This window comes from Scatophagus argus, chromosome 23 (assembly GCF_020382885.2).
Source record: "Scatophagus argus isolate fScaArg1 chromosome 23, fScaArg1.pri, whole genome shotgun sequence".
Classification (NCBI taxonomy): Eukaryota; Metazoa; Chordata; class Actinopteri; family Scatophagidae; genus Scatophagus; species Scatophagus argus.
The window spans coordinates 6,751,523-6,776,819 of NC_058515.1; the positions used below are offsets into that span (position 1 = coordinate 6,751,523).

The 25,297-nt window shown below is 40.9% G+C and overlaps 3 protein-coding genes across 11 annotated transcripts in view; 2 read left to right on the top strand and 1 right to left on the bottom strand.

The window, feature by feature from the left end:
- The first annotated feature begins 80 nt into the window (after nucleotides 1-80).
- Nucleotides 81-6,422, top strand: larp7 (La ribonucleoprotein 7, transcriptional regulator). The gene is made up of 13 exons (XM_046381203.1): nucleotides 81-222; nucleotides 719-933; nucleotides 1,066-1,166; nucleotides 1,307-1,390; nucleotides 1,584-1,748; nucleotides 2,267-2,369; nucleotides 2,985-3,296; nucleotides 3,463-3,616; nucleotides 3,743-3,885; nucleotides 4,495-4,607; nucleotides 4,989-5,148; nucleotides 5,439-5,530; nucleotides 5,950-6,422. Exons 1-13 carry the CDS (start codon nucleotides 101-103, stop codon nucleotides 6,025-6,027), a joined length of 1,842 nt encoding a protein of 613 aa, XP_046237159.1. The 5' UTR covers nucleotides 81-100; the 3' UTR covers nucleotides 6,028-6,422.
- Nucleotides 6,423-6,604: 182 nt separating this feature from the next.
- Nucleotides 6,605-9,002, bottom strand: saxo2 (stabilizer of axonemal microtubules 2). Its single transcript, XM_046381204.1, has 4 exons — nucleotides 8,739-9,002; nucleotides 8,076-8,234; nucleotides 7,721-7,890; nucleotides 6,605-7,627 (listed from the first exon to the last, which is right to left on the bottom strand). The coding sequence occupies exons 1-4, from the start codon at nucleotides 8,756-8,758 to the stop codon at nucleotides 6,720-6,722; spliced, it is 1,257 nt and encodes a 418-aa protein (XP_046237160.1). The 5' UTR covers nucleotides 8,759-9,002; the 3' UTR covers nucleotides 6,605-6,719.
- A 2,378-nt stretch (nucleotides 9,003-11,380) lies between these two features.
- Nucleotides 11,381-25,297, top strand: part of LOC124054535 (collagen alpha-1(XXV) chain) — a 137,114-nt gene continuing 123,197 nt past the window's right edge. For 3 of the 9 annotated variants that reach the window (XM_046380664.1, XM_046380655.1, XM_046380660.1), the window contains exons 1-2: nucleotides 11,382-12,575; nucleotides 12,744-12,813. In XM_046380664.1, coding sequence (XP_046236620.1) covers nucleotides 12,282-12,575; nucleotides 12,744-12,813 — 364 coding nt within the window. In that variant the 5' untranslated portion in view covers nucleotides 11,382-12,281. Of the gene's footprint in view, nucleotides 12,576-12,743; nucleotides 12,814-25,297 lie in introns of all 9 variants that reach the window. The other 6 variants (XM_046380663.1, XM_046380665.1, XM_046380658.1 and 3 more) reach the window with 3 other exon arrangements.

Consider the following 25,297-nt stretch of genomic DNA (forward strand, 5'->3'; position numbering starts at 1 on the left):
TACATTTTGCACATTTGATAATAAAATGTTGAAACTTTTATGGATATCGTGTGTTTTATTTTGGAGTAAGTCCCGGAAATTACAAAATGCCTGCTTCCACATGACGAATTTATTCTGCGACATCTCCCTGAACGAGCTAAAGGGAGCTAATAAGCCACTGTTATTTGCTATTTTTTGTGCATGCACAGCGTCAACCTGGACTATTTCTTCATCTAAAATTGGGTGAGTGTTCAAAAAAATATATGTCAGTTCAACATTAAGTGAAAATTTGAGGAATTTTGAAATGCTGTGGGCATAACTGCTGCATTTTTAAAATGTACCAGTTGCCCGCGAATTGAAATACTAACTTCAGCAACCGTTTGCTAACGATAGTGTTAGCTAACACATTATTGGCTAGCTTAGCATACACTGAAACTTAAAATAACAGTCGCTGCTTGTGAGGCTAACGATGTATTATAATTTCGCGTCAATGTTATTAATTTAATGATAGTATTCAAGGGGCGTTGACTCGTGCATTCTGTATAGTCTGACGGTGACGGTTCTTTCATAGAGCAAATAACTGAATTTGTAAACTAACTAAGCTTGTGTAAACTGTAATCCAGTAATGCTACTATACATAGTGTATTAATATGGTCTTTATATGAAAATATAGACCAACAGAAACAGTTAAGCTTGTTTAGTGGGTATTTTATAAGTGTACTACTGACCTGCGTTGTAGTCTCACCCTCAGGATGATTGACACTGAGAGGGGAGCCTGTGATGCTGGTACAGCAGAACCCAGCAGTAAGAACAAGGAGATGGAGAAAAAGAAGAGGTCCCGTGTCAAACAGCTTCTAGGTGATGTGAAGAAGCAAGTGGAGTTCTGGTTTGGAGATGTCAACCTTCACAAGGACCGCTTTCTGAGAAAACTCATTGATGAGTCAGATGATGGATGTAAGGGACTAACTATGTGATTGATACACCACTACATTCATTCATTCATTCATTCATTCATTCATTCAAGTTTTGACATGAGGACATTGGAGTTTGTTGTAAATACTGTACTGAATGGGTTCTTTGTCGTAGATGTCGATATATCTATATTGGCGGACTTCAATCGAATGAAGAAGCTGACAACTGACACCAAGCTGATTGCGAGAGCGCTGAAAAATTCATCTGTAGTTGAGGTTGTTTGCTGTGAATCTTTTGAAAACACTTACTTAGAACTGCCACACGCTAACAGTATTAGAATATTTTGAGAGACTGTACATGGCTTCAAAGTATGGAAATGAGCGCAATGCACAAATGCCTTCCAATTTTGTTTCAGGTTAACCTAGAGGGAAATAAAGTAAGGCGTCAACTTCCAATTGGAGACGTACCTAAAAATGTTGATGACCGCACAGTCTATGTGGTAAAGAGAGTTTTATGTTCTTATTTTAATTAGATTTTCTGGACCACATTTTTTAGAAAACACTAATTTTATTTGACCTTACAATAGTGTCTCATTTTCTGGTTATTTTGACAAATGTTACATTGCTGCCAGGATGAATGATTAATGCATAAAATAATACATTTCTTTCTGTCTTTCTTTTTTCTTTACTAAGGAACTTTTGCCCAAGGATGTGACACACAGCTGGATAGACAGAGTATTCTCCAAATGTGGGAATGTGGTTTATGTTAGCATTCCCAGATACAAGTCCTCGGGCGACTCCAAAGGTTTTGCCTTTGTAGAATTTGAGAAAGAGGAAGAAGCACATAATGCCATAGAGGTAATAACTCTTCATTTAAACATTTGAACCTGCCTAAAATAGATCATAATTTAGTTAAACCAGTATAGGGGTTAGCGATCTGCCAATTTTAAATCATGAGTGATCATGCAGGCATACACAATCTATAATCAAATCTCAGTCAGTCTAATCTTGGACTTTTCTGGTGAATCATGGCGTTTGTGCTGTTACTTCTGTTTCCAAACTTGTGCTAACTGGATGGGTGTACTGATTGTATGAATTACTTCATGAGGTTTCACCTTGTTTAAACCGTTTTAAACAATGCAATGGGAGTTATAGCTAGCAGCATAGTGGATGAGGAGCTAGCAGGAAACTTTAATGCAATATTGCATTTTAGTGGTGCAAATGAAGAAATTCATAGTTTATACCACATATCACTATAATCTTTTCACAAAGATAGCAGTTAAATAAATTGTGATACTATTTTTTTGGGCACATCACCCACCCCTGGTCCAGTGTTTGTTTGGCAGAGAGAAATATTTTTTTGATCGTTGACACAGATGCTGAACAATCCCCCTGAAGATGCTCCCAGGAAGCCAGGGATTTTCCCCAAGACGAAAAGCAGGAAGCCCATTACTCTGCCAGGAGACAATCCACAGTCAGGTACAATGACTTAAATTCATCTCTTTCACCTGTGCTTCCCACTAAAACTCTACAAACAGAAAATTCGGGGATGTGCTTTATATGAAGGCAAACTTCTTTCACTGTTTTCACAAGCACAGCATCTAAAACAGTGGTGGTATACACTTCTGATATTAAATACAGAGAAGAAGAAGAACAATCACAGCATGCTGTTGTTGCACTCCCAACGTCAAACTGCTCCACCTGGATAAATCCTCACCGTGTAGAAGCAAACGTGGTTGCCTGTGGGCATTTATACACATTCAAAGGAGGACAATATGATTGTTATTTGCAATTCATGTTCATGAGATGAGTGAAAAAGTCTACAGGTTTTTAACTTACTAAAACTTATTAGAGCTGTAGAATAGCAAGTCATTCATTTTTGCTCACATCATCTTAGCTTCTCTTCCTCTTAGTTGTACATAAGCTACAGACGATTATCTTATTGAGCAGGTAATTTTTGAAGTGGTTGAAAAAATACATATCATGCATCCCTAAAAATATCCTTCACTCAATCTGATGTCAAGATTTCAAGACAAAGACTGTTGGTGTGATTTGTTGTGTTAATCCTCACATCTTGACACTGGTGTGCTGTAGGTGAAGAAGAAGAGAAGAAGAAGCGAAAGAAGAAGAAGAAGAAAGAAAATGCCACAGCACAGGCTCCCGCTGACGAAGCGAAAGAGCAGGCAATGGAAGCAGAGCCGTCAGAGCAGAAGAGCAAGTGCTCAGCAGTGGTGGTGGAGTTTGAACTGGAAGACAGTCTCACTCAGAAGGCAGTGGGCACATTGTCTGAGAAAAAGAGGCGACGGTCACACACAGCAGAGGGATCTGAAACTGAAGTACCATCCAAGATGAGGAAGATGAGTGAAAGCGAAAGTAGAGAGAAGGAGAAAGATTTCACAAAGACACGTAAGGGACCTCAGTAGCTGAAGGTCCACAAAACACAATTGTTGCATACATTGAAGTGTCTCAACGGCAATGAAAGCAAAGGTTCAATGCAACCCCAGTAGATGGAAGGTGGTTTCACTTCCCAGGATTGTATTAACTGTCTTATTCCTCTTTTTTTTTTCTTTAGACCCACACTCTCAGAGTGATACAGAGAGAGGCGTTGAGGAGGGGAAAGAAAACCGAGATGATTCAACAGTAAAAGCAAAGAGGAAGAGAAAAAAGAAACACAAGGAGAAACTAAAAATCGGGGAGGAGGTCATCCCACTGCGGGTTCTATCAAAGTAAGATTCTACATCCCTTTTCATTCTGCATCACCAAGGATGAATGACAAATTAAAATCCCTGGCAGAAGTAAAATTTTCTTTGCCATCATGATGGATATCTTTCTTCCTCTTTTGTCCATATAAGGAAGGATTGGCTTGCGTTGAAGGACGAGTATCTGACCTTGCAGAAGCGCAGCATGACGTCCCTGAAGAAGTGTATTATTAAGATTGACGGCAAAGAGCACAAGAGCCTAATGGAGACAAACAGTGATCCTCAAGATGGAAACAGTGAGTTTTGTCTCTGCTTATCCCAGTAGTTCAGGTTCAGAGGGACTAGCAGCAGACTGCTTAAATATGGAGAAAAAACGCAAGTGGTCACCGGAGCAGTTCTAACATATTTGATTTAGTTGTTTGTTTAACGCTGGTAATTCGCCGCTGATGGTCACTGCCATAAGATGAGGTGATTTGCTTCTTGCTGTCACCAGTGAACTTGTTGTAAACAAGAAAATACAACATGAAACTAAGGTTCATGTGCTCACGTTTTCAAGTTAAGTAAAAGTGTTTGTCCTGGAAGTTTAGCAAAAATGCAGTTTCTTGTGGAAAACCACTTTTCTTTCTTAAAAATTTAATTCTGAAATTTCACCTTCAACAGTTATGTTTCTCCAGCTGAAACACTTTCATTTTACAGGCAATAACATCAGTGAAGTTCAAAGTTGTCCTCTCAGCAGTATTCACAGTATTACTTTCAAAACGTTAGATCGAACTAATGAGAAGAAGTCGCTTGTAATATTCACATTCTCTCTCAGTACAGCTGTTGGTTAAAATAAATTTGCAAAATTGGTTTTATGTTTATGTAGTAATCTTGTTAATAATCTTGTTTTTTTTCTTCTTCTTCAGTTGAAAAGAGTAAAAAAGGTGAGAAAGAGACAAAGCAGGGCCCTCAGTTTACAAGTGGTGTCATCATGAAGATTACAGACAACAAGCCGCTGCCAGGGAGGAAGATTATCAAAGTACAGTATAACTCCTCTATCATTATCAACTGTATTTTGTCATTTCCCAATCAATTTACCTGGCCCTTAATGGGGCTGTCTGCAAAACACACGTGGATGAAATCCCTTTTTGATATTTTAATTTCTATTATGTTGATAAACATAATTTGAAAGAATGAAAGAAGTTAATCATCCTGTGGATTCAAAACAAAATAGTAATTCAAGTTTTGTGATGCAGTGGTTTGTATTTTAAAAAAAAGCACTGATAATGTTGGCCCATATTACAGATTATTGTTTGCTAAAAAAAAAAAAAAAAAGGGCACCTTATTTATTGAAAAGAAAGTTATGATAACCAACAGCTTATTTCCCCAAAAACTTGACTTGTGAGTCTGCTCACAATAGGAGGCTCTGTGCAAAATATCAGCAGTGGCGTATATCGATATCTTGGAAGGAGATTCCGAGGGTCACATCCGTTTTCACACGCCGGATGACGCTAAGCTCGTCAGTGACGCTCAAGCAGAGCTACAGAAAGAGCACAGCTGGAAGCTTGAGATTCTCTCAGGTAGGAATTGTTGCTCCCTTAGTTAGTATTAGAAGATTTATTTGTACATAGCCTGTGTGCATGTCTAATCCTCTGCAGTCAAGGAGAGGATGTGGATGACTGAGCTGCCACTTCCATAATTGATGATAGTGCAAATAATTTATTGGAACTGCGCCCATCCACTTGTCTCACGTTCTGTGCTTTTCAAAAGCTTTCATTGTTAAAACTTCACCATTTTAAAGGCTTAACAATTGTTGATTGAATGTTTAGTCATGATAACATAGTACATGTCTCTTCAATGCCTTTCAAAGGTGACCATGAGCAGAGGTACTGGCAGAAGATCCTAGTGGACCGCCAGGTCAAGCTGAATCGACCGAGAGAAAAGAAGCGGGGCACAGAGAAGGTGAGATCGCCCATTTAACTCTTTAAATACAAAAATGTATATACATTCATGTTACCGTGCACAACAACATGTTATTGGGTAATTATTCAATTTTGAGTATGTAAACAAGAGGCTGTTGTATGGAGAAATCCCAACAATGTGGTATTTGGGACGTGTAATCTTGAGCTTTGCCTTTATATACGCTGTGGCATTCAGAATTCACAAAAACAAACAGTATATTTGTGATTCAAATTGAGGATGTTTATTTTGTAAGCAGCTTATCTTGAATTCAGTCCATTTTTAGATAGGGACTAATACTTGGAATAAGTTGGGGATGTGAGCACACACAGTTTACCTGTCAACACTACAGTTAAAGCAGTGTCTCCCCTTTGTTTATTTGGGGATCAGATCTAATTCCATGTTTTCTTGTCACACCTCAGCTCATATCCAAAGCCGAAAAAATCATCATGGCCCGGGCCAGGGAGACGAATAAGCACATCCGTTTCCAAGAAGACTAAAACTAGTATTTGACAACAGTGTGATTAACTGTTTAGCCTTTAAAGGGGGCAGTTGATGGTCATGCTCAGCTGGAGGAAAACTGAATGGAATCTAGAACAAGTGTCAAAAATGTCCCTTTGTTTAATATTGTTATTGTTTTATTTTTTTTTGCACTGGATGCCCCAAGATAATATGGATTGCTGCTATGCATATAGACATTTTGATTTTTTTTTATTTTTTTTCTGAATTGATACTTTTTTGTTGTTGTTGTTTTAAAGATTCTCTGCAAAATGTAAATGTGGTGATGAAAGTTCTCCCAGTCAAAATATGGACAAGTTGTGGCACTATCATTTGAAGATATTTGCCTTTTTTTGTTTTTTTTAATAAAATATCATTATTTGATGATTACAGAAAATATTGTGCATGAAAGGAAATTTGCAACCGTTCGTTCACTGGAGGATGTGTGTTGTGTCAGACCACATTTTTTGACTAAGAATTGCCTTCAGTTTAGCAGACTACCTAGCACTCAAAGTGAGTTGTGCAGCAGAGTATCAGTGAGATGCTTAGTAGCATAAAAATAGCAGCAGTTTCATAATCTCAATTCCATTTATGGCTTTTATTCGTGTCAATGTCCAAAACTATCTGAGGTCATGTGTGGCAGCACATCTCATCATCTGCCTGGTCTCTAGGAAGCCTTAACTTCTGCTAGACCCTATCCAGCAAATGACTCGGTGATCCTCTGATGGCTCCAAATGACATCCCTGTCAAGAGTTGGTCCAGTATCTCCGGAATTCTTCAGTCCCGGTGGTGAGTCAAAGCTGGAAAATACTCCATCTTCAGCAATATACTGAGGTTTCTCACTGGTGTTGGAGTTGGAATTACTCACTGCAGGCTCACTTAGTTTGGGATGAAGGCTAAGAGATTTTGAGCTTGTTTTGCATCTGTCAGCAGGCTTAGGTGTGTGCACTGAAAAGCTGGTTTTCCCAGGCCAGTCCAACTCTTCTTTGGAGACAGTAGGGAGGTGTCGTGGAGTGTACCAAGCTTTATAATCCTCCTTCATTGTAGTTGTCTGAAAGGGCATCTTGCTTTTCTCTCTGGTTTGCATAGATGGCAGGACTGGTGTGGTGGGCTTACATTCCTGTGCCATGCAGTCTGCATGTGTTGTAGAGAAGACCTTGTGATCTGCTGGCGGACTCGACTCTTTGGCTTTGTCTTGGCCTTGGAACTTGTTTTCCAGAGACAAGGTCATGAATTCCTGGAACAATTCACTGGCTTCATCCAGAGGTTCTTGGTTTGTGCCCCTCGTCATCTCTGAGCTCACGTACACTGCAGGCTCTAAGGGCAGACCTTTGTTGGGTTGGTGCGCAGGCTTCTTCCTGCATGCCCCAGGCTGCACTGGATGGCAGACAAAATCAGATCTGTAGCTGGTGATCCCTTCAAAAGGTTTTAGGTTTTGCACACATGGGACTGCTTTAGAGTTCGCTGCAAATTGAACAGAACGTTTTTGTGCGCGACCTTCTTTGGAACCGCCAAGAGGGACAACTAATCCTTGGTCGACCTTCAAATTGTCAATAAGCTTGTGTGACTGCCGCTTGCTTACTTTCCATGTTTGGAAATCCCCTGAAGAAAATAAGGAACATTGATGCTGTATTTAGACAGGTATGTATTTATTGTTGTTATCTGTAACGCAGGACTGTATTTGTCTTGACTTACTTTGGTACACTGACATGTAGGCGTCCTCCTTGGGTTCCGTGTGGCTCGCTGCGGACTGTGCAGGATTGTCAGGAGCACTGCTGCATCTCTGTTGGCGTTTTGGCTGCACAGATGGCTGTGAGGCCTTTGGTGGATTTTTGTGGATCCGTTTGTGGGTCACATAGCATAATCTGAAACACACGTAAATTATGCCATTTTTATTTTAGAATTAGATTTCACGTGGATAGAGAGCCGGCTTCACTGTATCATGGACTATTGGACCTCACAGGCAGGGAGACATGGCATCATTCTGTCCCACCCAAACAGTTTCACAAAGACGTATCTGGTGAGATAACACAAAATCTTGATATCTTACTTAAAAGTGGACACATCGTTACTTGTCGCCTTCAGTGGGTGGTAAGGATTTTTCTGTGTTGAGGTTGAGATGACAGTTTTGTAGCAGCATGGGTGAAGGAACTTGTCCTGGTACTCTGTGCTCATAGAAGGTGGTGTCTGGGCTCTCCGAGAGTGTCTCCTGGACATCAAATCAAGGCAGTTTATTCGTCTTCCACTTTAAACAACAAGGCAGTTATGCTTTAACATTCATAAGCCCACACAAAAGCATTAAAGCTTTCTAATTAAACACTGTCACGGACAGGCAAGGTGATGTTCAACAACATTCTGAGTTGGGTCCCATACACTTCCGCAAAGATAATCAAATTGCATGCAAGCCTACATGATTTTAATTGATGATAGTTTGAAAAATCTACAACATAATCTACAGCATAAAACCTTGCAGGTGTCAGCCCCTTCATACATTTTTGTTTTTTGGTTTGTTTTGCAGCCATTTCACAACAAACATCCTACCTTCAAATGATTCCGTTTTGATTGATTCCAAACTAGTGTAACATTTGAAAAACTACAAGCTTCTTTTTCTGGGTTTCGTTCAAGAAAGCCCAACCAAAATTGTTATCTCATAAAGAAAACATGATAAATAGGTGACCTCACCGCGTTGCCTTCATGCTGTGTATTTTGTTACCTCATAGTTTTGGGGAGCATCGCTCCTCCGGCGGCGCGTCCGTTGGCTCGCGGTTGTAGCTGTGATTCTGCGCTGCAGGCCTACAGCATATGAATTATTGACGGAGGGGGCACATGACGTGTGTGTTGAACGAGAGTAGCACGTAGCGGCCGACAACGAACTAAAAATAAACACAGAGGAAGACTCGGATGCGGGCCGGTTGTCAAGGCGAAGATGATGCGTTTTATGCCTCGTAAAGCGGATTCAACCACCCCGCCCGTAGTAATGTTACATAAAGTGGAGTAGCCACTTCTCAAACATACCAAGTTTTTTTTTTTTGATGTGACCCCTTTTAAAATCAAATGGCATCAGACCTCCTGCCCGTGCAATGCTGTGCTTTTACAGTCGTTTTTAATGTGCTGGATAAGCAAGGTGCAAGTCGGGTCGTGCATTCTGCAACGTGACTGGGTCGCAGGACTCCCATCTGTCACTGTGCAGTCATGTCCAAGAAGGACAGGGAGAGGATGCAAGCACACGTGCTCACACAGTAGGTGGGGGTGGGGACAGGAAGGTGTGACCTTGTGAACTACCGCCAACGGATGTAGTCATGGGATTTGTTTTTGTTTGTTTGTTTATTTGTTTTGCCATGCCCAAATGCTAAATTGTGGATTACTGAATCCACAGGCTCAAGTGCGTTCTTGCGTTTGTCCACTAGATGGCGTCCGCGGCTTGTTAAAAAAAAAAGATGTATGGAGAGACCATTTGGACCACATTTTTTGTGTTTGGCTTGGGACTTAAAGAAATATTTCAATTTGTAACAGAGAAGAGAGATGTTTTTCACAAATCATTTAGGAATAAGATTAACTAGAGCTAAACAATATTTTATTGTAAGCAATATACAACAGGATACAACATTAATGGAAATTGAACAGATAGGTCAAGAAGCCATGGGTCTATACAATAGACTGAACATAGTGAATACTCTCAAAGTGAGCTGTGCAGCGATTATCAGTAAGAAGGTGAAAATGGTCAACCTGTCTATTTTTACATTTTTTCAGACAGTTTAGTATTCCGTATTCAGATTCAGCAGTCCTTTCGGTTAATCTAATCCCCCTGTAGACCAATATGACACTAAGTATTGGTGTTTGTCAGAGAACTGTGGGCAGAGCGGAAAAGTCTTTGATGGCTCTGTGGATTTTCAATTGCAGAGGAAATTCTGATATATAGTCCAGTAATTGCATGAATAACTAACAAATGAAAACAAAACATGGCAGCTGTATAATAAGGGGGCAGGATTGGCCCAAAAAGGTTGGCTAACCTGATTTAACCTTGACAGATACCAGTTTAAAGTGCCTATAAGTCAAATGCGCATTAGTAACTACATTGGATTGCATTCATGAAGTTTACATAAGCCTAGTTAAGATGAAATACAAGTACTGGACACACATCAGTAGTTTTTAAAGGTTTTGTGAACCCACAGGTGTTTTCACTTATTCTTGGCTGATGAGGTTGAAGTTGGGAATTGCATGAGGTCAGAGGATTCAGTGTACAGTATTTGTAATGAGAATTACTAAAGGGAATGTTGTCCCACCCCATCAGGTGCCACAAAGCTACCGGTAGACTGAGGGAGATGTCAGTCAACCAGTCTTTTACCTGAAAGGCTGAAATCACTGTGTGGATTTTGCAGCCCCACATGACCTTTGTTTTTGCTCTCATTATGTGCATACGTGTTGCAACTCCAGACTGGCAGATAACTTCAGTGCCTTGCTGTCACTGTCAGCTAATGAATTTAAAGTGCTTTAGGGCTGCTTATGTTAATTTTCCTCTGACATTGTGCAAAAATTCTAACAATGCAGGCTGTTTTCTTCGGAGTATTTGTGGATGTAATCTTCCACTGAATGGGACTTTGACAACATCTCTCCACCTGAAAAATACATTTCCATCGGTTGTGGTTGTTTATAAAACCGGTGAATGATAAATCAGATCCACACTGATAACTCAGACCTCTGTGTAGTTGTGTCTGTGCACCCACCCATTCTTCACTCTGAGTGATTTGGAGTGAAGATATATTTTCCCAGAGAAGCATTAAAATGCAAAAAGGGCTGAAAAGAGGATCCTCGGAATGAGAAGTCAGGAATCTGGAGAGGTTTATGGATATTTGAAATCTTTCCCCATTAAAAATTTCTGACTGCATATGAGGAATGGCTTCTTCATCCAGTGCCATCAGAATCACTCAGAAATAAAGTTATGGTGTTTTGAAAGATGGTGAACAGTGTAGATGGTGATATTGCAGAGCAACAGTGTGCACATTACATTCAAATCACAGCCTCCAGGCCTGATGCATTAACAGAGAGAACACTTCTTGTACTGAGTAAGCCAAACAGTTGTGCCAAAGCCTGGTCAATACATTTGATTATCGTGGTGCAGTTCAGACATACTGCTGGTTTGGTTAAAGCTGATGCAAAGTAAAAAAAAAAAATAATTTAGATTAATTCTTCGCTTCTGCGTTTCTGCCAGGAAACTTTGTCAGAATGATTTTCGTACCCCATTTTCCCCACTTTTTTCTCGTATCATATTATGTGGATTACTGATGGTCCGTGTGCAGTGCCTGCTACTGTTCTAACCAAACCAACGAAGCAGAAATCAGAATTCAAGGCACAGACCGTGGGGTCGCTGAAACGCCAGCTTCTCTGCTGGGCTCCGTGGCTCTCTTTTCTCCACATAATGTCAATTGAATATCAAGCAAGATGTGCTCTTTCCCACATTTGGACAGTTTAGTCAATGCATCTATCCACCTAAACTAAAGACGAGTGATTTTTGGATTTCCATGCGTTTTTACGCAGCGCCATGTCCAAAAACAGTTCGTTAATGTTGGCATACACTGACTGTAGAAAATGTAAGTCTTTAAGTTCAAACGATATGATAATTCCATGAATGATTTATGATCTTAAAAGTGTTTGCTGTCTTGCGGTGCCTTGCGGTAAACCTTTTTTTTTTTAATAAAACGAAACTAGCAATTGCGTCTTTACGCAACGCACCGTTATAATTGGAGACCTGACAGGAATACAAAATAACTGCACTTCATGTCAATGTATGGCAGTTGTGCTCGACTGCAAGAGCTCAAAGGGAGCGGGTCAATAAATTATGTTAATCAGTCAGGACAGATTGGAGGCGTGTTGTTGCCGTAACGAGGGGGAGCATGCCCGCACCGTGGAAAAGCTCCGAGTGGTAACGCTGTCTCCACTACTGTACATGCGCGCTGCCTTCTATTTCCCCAGTCTCTCTTTCTACTTTATTGTGCATAATAGCAATTTCCTCCGCGGAAGCACTACTGTGCAACAAGTTTGCAGGAGCCACAGCACGCCGTCAGACAGGTTGACTTGCTTTTTGGCCGGAGCGGAGTGGAGACTCACTCATCTATCTGTCGCTGTCACCACAAAGTCACTGAACGTGAACGTCGCGTCGCAAGCCACACACACATACACAGAGAGAACAGTGTGCCATAAATTCGTGACTCCGCGCCAGATGCAGTTTGCTCCCAACAGCGCGTGTAGTTGTAGTTAAATGGAGATCGCGGAGGCAAGAGGAGCATCTAAGTGCGTGGAAAAAATGGAGAAAGAAGTGGCGACTCAGAAACGACAATATTGCCGCACAACAGTGGTGAACATAATCTCATCTTTATGTTCAGTGGCGTCCATTGCCTTTTGCATTTTTCTGAGCTTTAACGCAGCTGATCTGAAGGACCGGGTTGTGGATTTGGAGAGTGGGAATGGTGAGCACACCTTCCGCGTCTCTGGCTACTCCACGGATGATTTTAATTCATTGATTGAACAAAGAGTGGACGAGCTGCTCTCCCAGGTAAGACTGCACGTGTTCTGCTTGAGCTCAATGTTTTCACCCGCTTAATTGCCCACAAAGTGACACTGTTTCAGTGACTAACCTGACAGAAATCACACCCAAATACTTTGATTTCAGTGAAAGCATCCGGTGCTAATGAATGAAAATGTCATTCATTTCACATTTCAGCGCTCCTATGAAAATTTCGTCAAGATTCGGACTGCCAGACAAGCATCACCTGAATGCAACTGCCCTCCAGGTAAAACTCCACCCCAGTGCCTTCTGGGCATGTGGTTGTTGGTGTGTGAGAGACAGTATTTGCAGCCTGTTTGTCTTTGCCTCAAATCTGAGTTAGTGTGAGAATGAATGGAAGCTTTCTGAACAGGTCTTTATTTTATTTCATTGAAACCGATGACGCATGACAGTTTGCCTGGATAGCATTGAGGTCTGTTCGGAGGTCCGCTGTGAAGGATGCAGACAGCTGACTGGCCATTACACTGAACAGAAAGAAAGGTATTTAACAGTGGTCTATACATAGAGGTGCTGAGAGGCTGTTTGACTTGTGATGCTGCCTGCTCTCCACTTGTCCTCTTGGAGAGAAAGAAAAAAAAAACCCTCTTGAAATTCACATTTCCCACCAGTAGATGGAAACATTTATTCCTTGAGCGTAGGTCAGCATTCCGGTCATTTTGGGATGGAGTCAAGGTTGGGTTAGTCAGAGTGGGAGCTGTTGCTCGAGGATCTTGGAGGAAAGGCTGCACAATCTGAGCTGTAACATCATCTTATGTTTCTTGACTGTTATGTTTTTCCCCCATGGCTTTCATTATTGTGCATCATTGGGAGGATGTGATCAGTGCTGCCCCTCAGTATTTGATTGACAGCTCCAGTAAGAATGAGGTGAAACAAGAAGGTTTTTTTTTTTTTTTAAATGAAAAAACATGTAGTCTTGACTATATGGATCAAAAATGCCACCACATCAGAAGGTATCCAATTGTAATGTAAAGTTCAGATGGTTGTGCAAAATTCCATTAAGAATGTTTTCCATTTTGTTATACTGCGGGTTGTAGACGACGAACCCTCAAAAATATCTGCGAGGTTACTGACAATCTCCAGTTTTCAGAATAAAGAGTTATCAAACAGGAGCCTCAGCTCCTCACAGTGTGGATGAAAGGAGTCCTTGCAGTCAGAGTGTAGTGCAGTGTTTTGCCTGTAGCTGAATGTGATGGTAACATTTCCAGTGAGGTGCATATGAACATTATGCTTGCTGCTGGCAGACTCCTGTCTACAGAACTACAGCAGGGAGACCACATGCTGCAGGAAACTGACATGTTTTCACAACTTTGTTAAAAGTGTGACAAAGACGGATCTGTCGGCATCACGGTCTCAGTCGGGTCCAGCTGGGAATGTGATACAGCAAGTGTGAACATATTGAAAGTGACCTCTCTGGAAAAGTCAGAGTTATGACATTGTGCAGAGAAGCCTTGTGAGTGGATGTTCGGATAGGCAATCCAGGTGTCCGAAAGCGTCTGTGCCGCAGGGTGGAAGTATCCTTGGGAAAGATGCTGAATTCTAACTAAAACCAGTGACTGCTCTGTTGTTGTCCCTGACCTCTCTGTCAAGCAAATAGATTCCCTAACTAGATACATATAGCCAGCACGGTAAGAGCATTATTCCATCTGTCATTATCATGCATAACTGAAAGAAGAAACAAGACTGGTGAAAGTAAAAATTCTTAATGAAGTGGTTTATCAATTGGGAATGACTCATCTGCTGAGTGAATTACTGAGTCAGAAGTACTGGAAGTATTAGCCATAATGAGACTCTCACAATCATGCTGCTCTCTGTTCTCAATCCCTATCATATGTCTGCTATTTATTTTCTCCCACCGCATTTCTGTAAAGGGCAGAAATAAAACAATGGAAACATTTCACATCAAATGAAGCGCGACGACGCTAAAACCAAGGCGGCACCGAGCTTGATTTTGAAAGTTGGCTCTCAGATTTGATTCAGCTTTTTTTTTTCATGCCCAGTATTTATCCCATAGGTTTTTGAGCTATGGTTACATGCAAAACACATATCACCAGCACAGTTTGAAGAACCTGTAGCGTTTCCAATATTAAAATGCTCATGCAGAGTGTAGTGTATTACACATGCAACTTTGTTAATGCTTTGTAGTGGACTTTTTAAGGCCACATATCTTCGTACCGTATGAATGCTGAATGCGTTCACTCAATATTTATCCTCTCTTCTGTCTGGGAGACAGCCCCCGGCTCGGATGTGAATTTTTTTTTTTTTCTTTGAGGCAAGGACCATAATGTGCTTCTCACACTCCTCACTTTATTGGTGTCACAGAAGATGGAGTGGTTGCTAAGACAGAGAAATGGTCCATAGTTTCAGGATGTTTCATAGGTTGCTTCTGAATTATAGGACGTTTTGTAGCATCTTTATCAAAGACAGTTTGTTGTGAACTTAAAGTACATTTTATTCACGCTGATTTAATTCTTGGCTAATCAAGACGAAGTTTTTATATGGTGCCGTTTGTCATTCAAACTGTGTCTGCATGTTGCTGTCTTTTAGCACACATTTATTAGCCTCTGAGTGGAATCTTGGCCATTCATATTCTACTCATGGTGAATGGTAGCAACTTTCCCCTTGACCTTTCATCAAGCAACAGCCTCAGCTGGACTTCTTGTCACCACTTCCTCCCATTGTACAATACTGAAGACAAATACAGGTGTTGCCATATTAATGGTACTGATGTCATTTGGAGCCAGAGTTTGGCAGAGTTTCATCACGAGCCCAAAAAGGGCATACAGTAGGAGTGCAATGCTAAATTGGTACAGTACTTTTTTAAGTAGTGACCCTGAACCACATTTTCATGTTGAAGCCTTCTGGACTGCACTGAGTTTGGAAAAAAAATGTTTTTACAGCATACATTTGGTGTAAATAATCTTGAGTCTGGGGGGAAAAGCAAAACAAACCGTGTTGGTTTGAAGTCTCTGAAGTCACACCGACTCAGTATGCCATACTGTGAAGCGAGTCAAGTAATTGTTTCAACATTGGCAGGCAGTTTTCATTTTAATTTTTTTTTTTTTGTACCTTCTTCTCCCCTGAGAGCTGCATTCCAAGCAGGGCCTGTTGTTTAATGGGACCATAATAAAATGTGCAGTCAGCAAGCAGTGGTGCTTTGCTCTTTCCTTGTTTACTCACCCATACGCCTCAGACCCCCCCCCCCCCCCCAACATCTCCTTTCCCTCCGCTCTGCAGCTTTTCTTGAAGTTAACGCTTCAAAAAGCCTTGCAGCTAAACACCAGCCAAAGTGCCTTTGAGAAAACAGAAATATACAACTTGTAATGTGCAGGTCTTTTTATTTTTTCCCACTAAACACCCAACCAAGTTTGTCAAAGGCAAAAGGGCAGCAGGGGGTCACATCAGCTCCCTGTTATGTCTTAAGATTTCAAAATAAAACCAGAAGCAGATGCAGCAATATCTGTCTGGTTTGCTTTGTCAAGTCTAGAATTGAATCACTTGAGCAAAACGACACACACAGCCCACAAAATCTCAACTTAATCACTGCTTTTCAACTCCTTGTGGCCAAGCCGAGTTACACTCCCCCTTTCCGCCTCAGAAAGTGTGTAATCCCAGTGGCCTGATACAATTACAGTTGTGCCAATCCCCTCAGATATCCCCAACTCAGTGGGCAACTGGTAATTAATCACTGACAGCTTTTGAATTTAGCCCTCTGTGTGGTTTGGTGCTGGGAGGTGCCCTAATGGCCATGTAATTACTGAGTGCTAGGTAAAGCTAAGCAGACTTCCAGGTAGCCACTTCAGCCAGCTGCTTTTGGTTAGGTGAGTCAGGTTAGACTGCCTTTGTGAGCAAGTCAGGCTGGAGACAGAAGATGGAGCCTTGGAAGCCTTGCCTGAAGGCAGTGGTGAATGGGCAATTATTATTTTGATTGCTGCTAAATTACTTAACAGGCTATCTACATGAAAATCATGAGCATAACGTACACGGTGAATAACTCTTGCGGGAATCGTTTTTTACGTGAAAAGCTCAGCTTATTCATATTTTTGATCAATCCTAATAAACTGCAACATGGCGTGATTTATCGTGATGAATCATCAGAAGTGGAGCATTTGCCCTAATCTTTGATTCTCACACAAGCTTTATTATAAAGGGCAGAACGCTGGAAATAGCACAGATGGTCCTTTTATACCTTTGACACAGCAGATTTTATGGGAGACGATGTGGCATGTCTGCTGAAAGCACTTGTAATGACTGTGGGGTTTGAAAGGGTGGCACACTTTTTCTCCTTTTTACTATACATTAACCTGAGGGGATAGTCTGAATAGAGAGGAGATGACATGATTTTTATATGAGCGATGTCACAACAGCACTCTGTTGGAGATTGAAGCACTTCAGGCTGGGATGCTGAAGACAGGACGAGAAGGAGGGGAAGTAAAATGCTCATGCCTAATGGTCTGTCTCACGTGTCCTTGAATATTTCCTGGCGGTGATCCTCTATCGTTGTTTTGTGTGGAAGAAAATAGGAAGCCTGGAGATCCTGTCTTGGCTGCTGCTTATAGTTACTACTTGGAGTTAAATGAAGGGGTTTCCATCACCACAACATAGCGACACACCCCACAGTTGGATAAAATAATCATCTTCCTTTTTTTTTTTAATTTGACATGAATCTGCTCCCAAAATAGACTATGTTTATTATGAAGTTAATGTTTACCCTTTGGGATTCATTGCACTTTCTGCATCATCAAAGCATAAAGTTGAACAATGAAAATCAAACTATTAAAAATGGAGCAAAATTATTGATATAGAGTATGGTTTTATGCCTTAGGTACCTTGTCGGCCTTCGGCACCTTGTCAGTGGATCTGTGGTCTGCCCAGTTACAGTAGAACGGGCCTCCTGTTGGACGGGCTGCGTTAAAACTTTTCTTGGTCCTCTACATATCTACACATACGTGATATTTTGAGGCATGATCAAAATAATTCAGAAGGCTCACATGAGGGTTAGAAGGTCTGGTGAGTATCTGAGTGTCTACACCTTCAAGGGGTGGTGGTGATACAACATTACCCCTCCCTCTATTGCCCTGTAACCTCAAGTGCAGAAGGGGGGAATCACTGCTCTTGGTTCCCTTTGATGCTCCTTCTCCCAGGACGCAGGGCTCGTCTGTCGGAGTTGGGTGGCAAATCCCCTACAAAAGACGGCTCACAAACTCAGTGCCTCCGCTGGTTGCCCTCTGACACTGGATTGAAAGTTCCAGTCATCCTTATACTGAAGTCTCCTTTGTGACAGCTTAAGTTCACCCTTCTTTCCACAAGCCCACGTACTCATCCCTGACCCACCAATATTCAAAAAGACTTTGGTAGACAAGGGTGGCCTTTTCTAATGTGACACCCTTGTGGAACAGCTGGTCCACTGTTCAGTATGGTAATTTTTCTGTGACTGCAATGGTCACTGTAATGTTTGAGGATGTTCCTCTGTGTACTTTACCTCTAGTTGCGCTACAGAGCTGTTTCTCTGCACAACTGTGCAAAACTGGATGTAAACAATGCAAGAAATGGTGCAAATGCTTAACGAATAAAGGAAAGCAAATGCAATAATTTGTTTCTTCTACTTGAAGGTGCAATTTTTTAAGCTATGAGGACAGAATTTCTGCTCGAAACACCCAAAAAATAAACTAACATTATCAGCAGAATGTGAAGAAACAGCACTGTTGATGTTGATATCTACTGAAAGTGGCATGCTAACCAGCTTGTTCTGGCCCATCCTGACTGGTAATTCTTTTTGTCCCTCTAGAAGCGTATGTTTTTTTAATTTATTTATTTATTTTTTGATATATAGTCAGTATTTCCTGTTAGTGAATCATTATTGGCATGATACTAGAAAAATATCAAATGCAAACTGCGTGATACATGCTCTTGGATTTAGAATACAATGTAGCCCCCAGGGACTGTCTCCGTGAAGCAATTCTAATTTAATTCATTCTGAATGTTAGAATGATTTTCCAGTGTCTGTCATCAATTTCAAATCACCAGTAAAGCACGACTATGCCAGTGTTCACCCGTGTTCTGGAAATTCCAGGCTCCAGACAAGCAAAGACAAGTATGAACCCCTGAGGCACTCCCCAAATGTTCTCCTCTTCCCCTCCTTCCCCACTGCCTGTGGCTTGTGCCCCAGGCCTCCCAACCCTAGCAGGCATGGGGGAGGGAGGGGGGGGGACACAGATGCTGGTGCTCTGTGCTCCATCAGCCTAATAAGAACAGGCACTACAAATAAAACAGGCTGGTGTGCAAAAAAAAAGCTTCAGGACATGCCATGGCAGGAAGCTGTAATTTTCCCAGCGTGTGCCTGACATGCAAACTATGGTTAATATGGTCTTGCCACCATTCATGGGCATCCCTAAAAAGATGTCTTTAATTTTGAAAACAATGCATGAAAGGCGTTTGCTGAGTCTGTTTATTTTATTTGTGTGAGCATCATAAGTCCACAGACTTGCGGGTAGCATTAGCTTAGAGCTGTTCTGTGTTACGTTCAGATCTGGAGTCCAAGAAAAGCTTACCTTGACACCAAGTAATTTGTCATGTTGGTTAAAATCCCTAAAACTTCAAGGGGACTATATGAAAATTATTAGCATACGGTATTTTGATTTGACCCTCCGCTTAAAAAGTTCACAGAGTTCAATTTCAATTAAAGTTCAATTTAAGCTAAGCTATCAATCAGTTTATAATTTAAGCTATCAATAAGTGCAAAGCAAAAAACAGTTACCTTTTGAAAACACATTATCACAATGTACTCCCTCAGTGCTTAGACTGGAAGTGAAAAACGGCAGAAATAGTAAGTACAGCAAGTACAGCAAACGCATGATTGTATTGTAAATAATAAATAATCTACTCTGCATTTTTGAACCTTGAGCTAAGTGAATAATGTTACCACTGCACTGTGTGAACTGGGCCCAGGCACCAGTCCTGTAGACTGCATATGTGCATGACACACTCTTTGCTAGAGATAACATCTAATCACAGATTACTTGCAGTATCCACATGTTTTGTTTCTCAGAATGGGCACCTTGAATCAGCGCTTTGTGACAGGACAGTTGTCTGCATTTGTCAGAATACGCCTTTATTTCTGATTATTTTTTCATTTGTAAAGATGCTCACAAGGGAAGGATTAAACTAAACATTGAGCAAAAACAAAAATTATATGAAATTTTATCTTTCCCTCTATTCTGATGCCACAATATTTATACAGTCCCTAACCATCTTCTAGATGCATTCTTTTCCTTGATCAGTTGATCACTTCATTTGTGAATTAAAACAGCAATTATTTTACTGTCCTTTGTTCATTTTCCGGGGTTTAAAGCAAAATATATCAATATACACCTTGTGCAACATTCCTTCAAGCCATTTCTTTAAAGTGGCTGCAAAACATTTACTTGAGCTAACATTCTGGAGTGCCCTCTTTTCAATTTTCCAACCCTTTAGTTTCAGCAAAAACAAGCAAGTAATCCCTCAAGCGATCCAAAGACAGCAGGTATTCAGGTGATTTTTCAAAGTGGAGAAAGTCATGGAAGTAAGCGGGGTTTGCCCAGCAGCTAGCCAGATGTTGTATCCTCCCAGAGTCCCCTGCTGGGGTGTCACTGAGAGGTTGGACTTGATGATGAGATGCTGCTGTTTTTTGTCCATGGGGCCACATGCCATCCAATGTGTTTGTCGGTGAAGGGGACTCTCCAATAAATGAATGTCTTGCTTGAAGTACTTGTCAGCCTGTGCGATGCCCCCCCCTCACCACCACTCACCGGGGGACTTGTGCTCTGCCAGCTAGCTCTTCCTCCTGGAAGCTGTGCTAAATGTGACATGAAATACGAGTCATGCTATAGATCTGAGAGGGTCATAAACACACCGAGCAAACACTTGAGCCCGTGTGCACTCACAAACATGCTGTTGCACACCTATGGACAGAACAGTATCACAAAATATGCACACTCGCAGCTGACCCAGCTGACATATGTAGAGACAGCAGTCTCAGAGACATGCAGCCATGTGAGATACCCCGCAGTCCCTCGCTTTTGCAACTTGATCCATTACCAGTGGCAAAGCTTTTTGATGATATTTTGGTTCGGTTAATTTAATTTAAAAAAGAGTGAGAGAAAGCATAAAATAAATGGATTGAAGCCATTCATAATTTTCTCAATAAGAAGTGTTGAAAATGTTAAAAATGATGTAGAATGTGGTTTTCTAATTAAAGTTTATGTAACGGTATTTTCCCTCAGTATTTATTTATTTAAGTACTTTTCATTCTTTCCCCTTTAGCATGCAATTAATCTAGAAAATGCAATTAAATAATTTGGCTCAAATAAACAATACAGTGCCCGGGGAAATGGCAATTTGCCAATTTAACATACCTGTACATGCGCTGACTGTGCCTGTGTCAGGAAAAATGGATTAATATGCAGAGAGTTGCCTCATGGCCTGGTTGTTGAACAGGCAGTCTTGCTTTCAGGGGCCCCTCCCCTTGTATCTGATGAAGAAGAGGGTAGAAACAGCTGTGTAAGCCACAGTTAAGGCCTGGAAAGCCCAGCAGTGAGACAGACAACCCTATGCACTTTAATTTAATTGAGCTGTCATTTGATATGGTCCAAGCAGGCTAGACGGCTGGGTAAATTGTAATTTTCGACAGCTTGATTAACGGCGCTGATGCTCCGTGTGGCTGCCTGAAAATAAGTTTTGCATTAATTTCCAGACATGATGGGGGGACTAGTTTGGGACACAGCGACATAATTATGTGAACTGTGCTTCTCTGCATAATTTATTGCTGTTCTTTTGTTTGACAGTTCTGAATTGTGAGAACTTGTTTATAAATTATGATATTGTCATCTGTCCTTACTTTGATAAGTGATAACGTCCTCATCCTCGGTTATTAAATACTGACACTGCTCTTTAGGCCCCTCGGTGTCTCGCACAGAAGCAAAAGGTACCCTGTAGCGTTTGTACCCTTTAGCCTTCCTGCCAGAAAGGATTTGTTCTGATTGTCTCGTAAAACATCGGTATTTGACGCCTTGTGAATGGAACCAAGCAGGTGATGAGTACTTTGATTCAAGGAGTCAGGTTGCAGATGGAAGTTTCAACAGATACATCTGATAAAATCTGGTGCTGGCAGCCATTATTTAGCCGAAGAAATCGGCAGAAACCTGCTAGTGATGAGAAGGCCTTGTTTACTCCTGTATGGAGTCAAAGGCCCGTTGTTTCCAGAAGTTACTAGGAATTTTAAGTGATAAATGTGCCTCCATTATCATTGTAAATGATTTATTTGTAGCCTAATGTTAAAACAAAGAGGAAGGGTCCCATCCAAGCATGGTGGGACCTATGAAATGATCAACCGCACCAGTGGTTCAATTCAAAATGTTTCGTGTTTATACAAAAAACAAAAAAAACAAGAATATGACTTAACACTTTAACAGTAAGGGTTCTTCTCCTTCTCCAGTGTGCACAGTTGAAGAGAGATTATCTCAGCTGATGATGCCATTCATCTGGATTCATGCTGTTCACTCTGAGGTGGATGAGTTGATTTTGTACATTCATGCACTGGTGTCTGTTAGGTTTTAATGAATCAGGCACACAGAGTGGAAATGTTATAAGATTGTAAATCAGAATACCTCATGCATATTTCATACATTTTCCTTCCAAAACATAAAAGTATAATGATCATTTATGTGGAATGTAACATCCAAATGGTACACAGACACAAAATTTGCCTTTAAAGTGTGTTCTACTTTCTAGTATCTGCTATAAATCATGAATTTTTATTAATGTGTTTTTTTGGAGTTTCTTTTTTTTTTCTTTTCAGAAAATGACCTAAATTCCCTACTTTTTCATTGTACATATTACTTGTTTTTCTATGAGTTTCATCTGAACTATGGGCTTTTATGCAATAACACATCTGCTCAGTCTCCTCACATGCACTTTGGGAAAGCTTCAAGCACTATGTGAGGAGTCTGAGAGATTTGTGTGTTTGTCGCTTTCAAAATTTGCTTCAGCACTAATAAAGCTATGTCTTATATTTGTACTTCAGGTGATACAGCAGACCATCCTTTTTACCATAGGCTTGGTCCTTCCTCCTGTGTGTTTGAGCAAAGCGCTGAACCCCATATGACTTCCATTCTCTCCATGTAATAAAAGTATAAACATAAGTCAAATTAATGTAATGTATTGGTAATAATGCTCTGAAGCACACACAGTTCAACTATATCTAAGAACAACATTTTTGGCTGTCGCCAATCAACATGGAGTCTTGCATGCAAGGTTTTGTCTGGATCCAGGTTAATAAGCCACCTCCCTTGAGCCATGCAACTATCTGAAGCAGTTTCACATCTCTTGACATTCGCATTGTGTAACTTCTTACTGAAGTACAAGTATAATCTTTCACCAAGAACGATGGCATCAGTATTGGTATTGGAGCTGCAAGTGCCATTCATGGCACAGAGAGCATTACATTTACCACCTGCTGTGTCAACCGCAGGGTGCTTCAGGTAGAATGTGCATCAGATAAATTCAACACATGCTAGAAATGTTATTCAAATACCTGGAAGTGATGAAATGAGTCACAGTGTCCCAGTATATTTGGATGGTCTATTGGAGGTAGTACTATTTATTTACTATATATTTATTTGAAAGTTTCTTTAATGCGCATAAACTAATTTAATGCTGTTCAGATTACGCTCTTGAAGGACTGCGCTGCTCCCTGTGGCAACAGTTGATGGACAAAGATAAATTGAGCAAAGAGCAAAGTCTAAGTAAACCACATGCTTAATTGGAGCCGTCCGTGCTGCTTTAGTTTTTAGCGCACTGTAAATGTTTATTGTCTTATAAGTACGCCCCCAAGTGTTTTCACTGGTTCCCAGGGTCTGTGTATAGTGCAAATGAATGGCAATATTTATGTTCTTGGTTTGAAGCTGCGGCAGATTAAGATGGTGAAACCCACTGAATGCTTGCAAACCATAGTGAGAGTTTGTGGGAAAATTGACTTATGGTATTTTCTCAAAGACACCATGCCGCTGGGTGATTATGACTTAATCTAGAGTAGTCAAGGTTACCGCTACTGTCAGTCACCCAGTCGGTGGGCGATCTTTCCTTCTCAGCAGATATTCTGGTTGTTAGCATGACTGATGCGAGGTACTTCAGGTGGGGATTATCTCTTTCTCACTGCTAAACAGCAAAAAAATGAGTGGGGCTCCATCACCGTGCCCTTGACCTTCAAAACAAATTACCTTCCCAGCATTCTCCCTGCCTCAGCTGCCACTGTTGAATGTTAGAGCCTTGTTAATAGCCATAGGAAAAAATTATGCAGAAGAGACTTTACATGATGTACATTTCAACTGATGAAATATGACACGACATGCCAGAAGTTTGAACTCGCCACAGTATTTTTGGTGCCCAGAGTTAGATGGTGACCAGATTAGTTTATCTTTTTCACAGGGCCAAATGCATGCGTAATATCAATTAAAGGAATACAGAACATTTTGTAAGCATACTGACACCCAAATTGAATATTGGATTACAGCTTCAGCATTTGCTGACAGCTTCGACATGCTTTTTCCTTTCATTTAATATAATAGATTAGACGGAAACTCTCGCACACATGTGGGTCTGCAGTCAAGTCTCCAGCGTAACGTAGACACGATCGTGTACTTGTTATTCTTAAAGCAGTTACTCGCGCGCTGTTGGCGATCCCACCTCTGAACTCGGAGTCCCTTTTTGAGGTGGAGGTCAACTGGCAGAAGCTGGCAAAGCATGTGTGTTACTGCAAATGTCACTTCCTAATAATATGAGGGTGTAAGTTTCAACGAAGTGAGAACAGGGAATAACAAGACATAACTCAGTGTTCCTTTAGTTTAAATCAGTTACACTTAGTCCCATAGGATGTAAGGCACTCTTGCTTGTGAATGTCATACTCATAAATCTACATCGTGCTAGACCTAGATTCAGTTGCTGTTTAGAAAAATGAAAAATGAGTTGAATGAAATTACACTTGAGTGGATATTAAGGAATTCTTTTTCATCATAGAGTGAATACCCTAAGATTAGGGATGCATGATATTAGATTTTTGCAGATATCGAATGTACCAGTATTTTCTAATTATTTTTGCCAATTGAAGATGTTGATACCAATATATACAGTTTCCCCCCATCAAATTGCAAAGAACATCAAGTCTGGAAGAGCTCACATAGTACTGTAATTTGTTGACTGTTAGGGTAATGGCCCAGTGGCAGTAGCAGACATAAGATACAATTCTTTTCGAGCACTATACGTTCACTGGGCAGCGAACGTGGTGGTTGAAGTTAGTAGTGATGAAGGAATGCGATTTGTCTCCTCCTCACATGACTGACTACCTTATTTTAATATTTTCAATTTCAAGCACAATCTCATTGGTCTTGTCTCATTGACAGACATGTTCATTTCAGGACGATGCGACATTTAATTTAAAAGTTTTTATGTGCCTACACTGGTGATGCATTGATGTTATCATGCATTTCTAACTAAGATGAATGAAACTCACTGTTGCCACCATTTAAACTCTGTGAATACAATGAAGTGTTGAGTTCAGTGATGTGTGCAGTTGTAGCTTCTGAGACATGCCCACCTCAGACAGCGATCAGGGCTGAGGTCAGAGCTGCACAGTTTCAGGTTGCACAGCTGCCCTGCTGCATTGGACATAATGTTTGTCC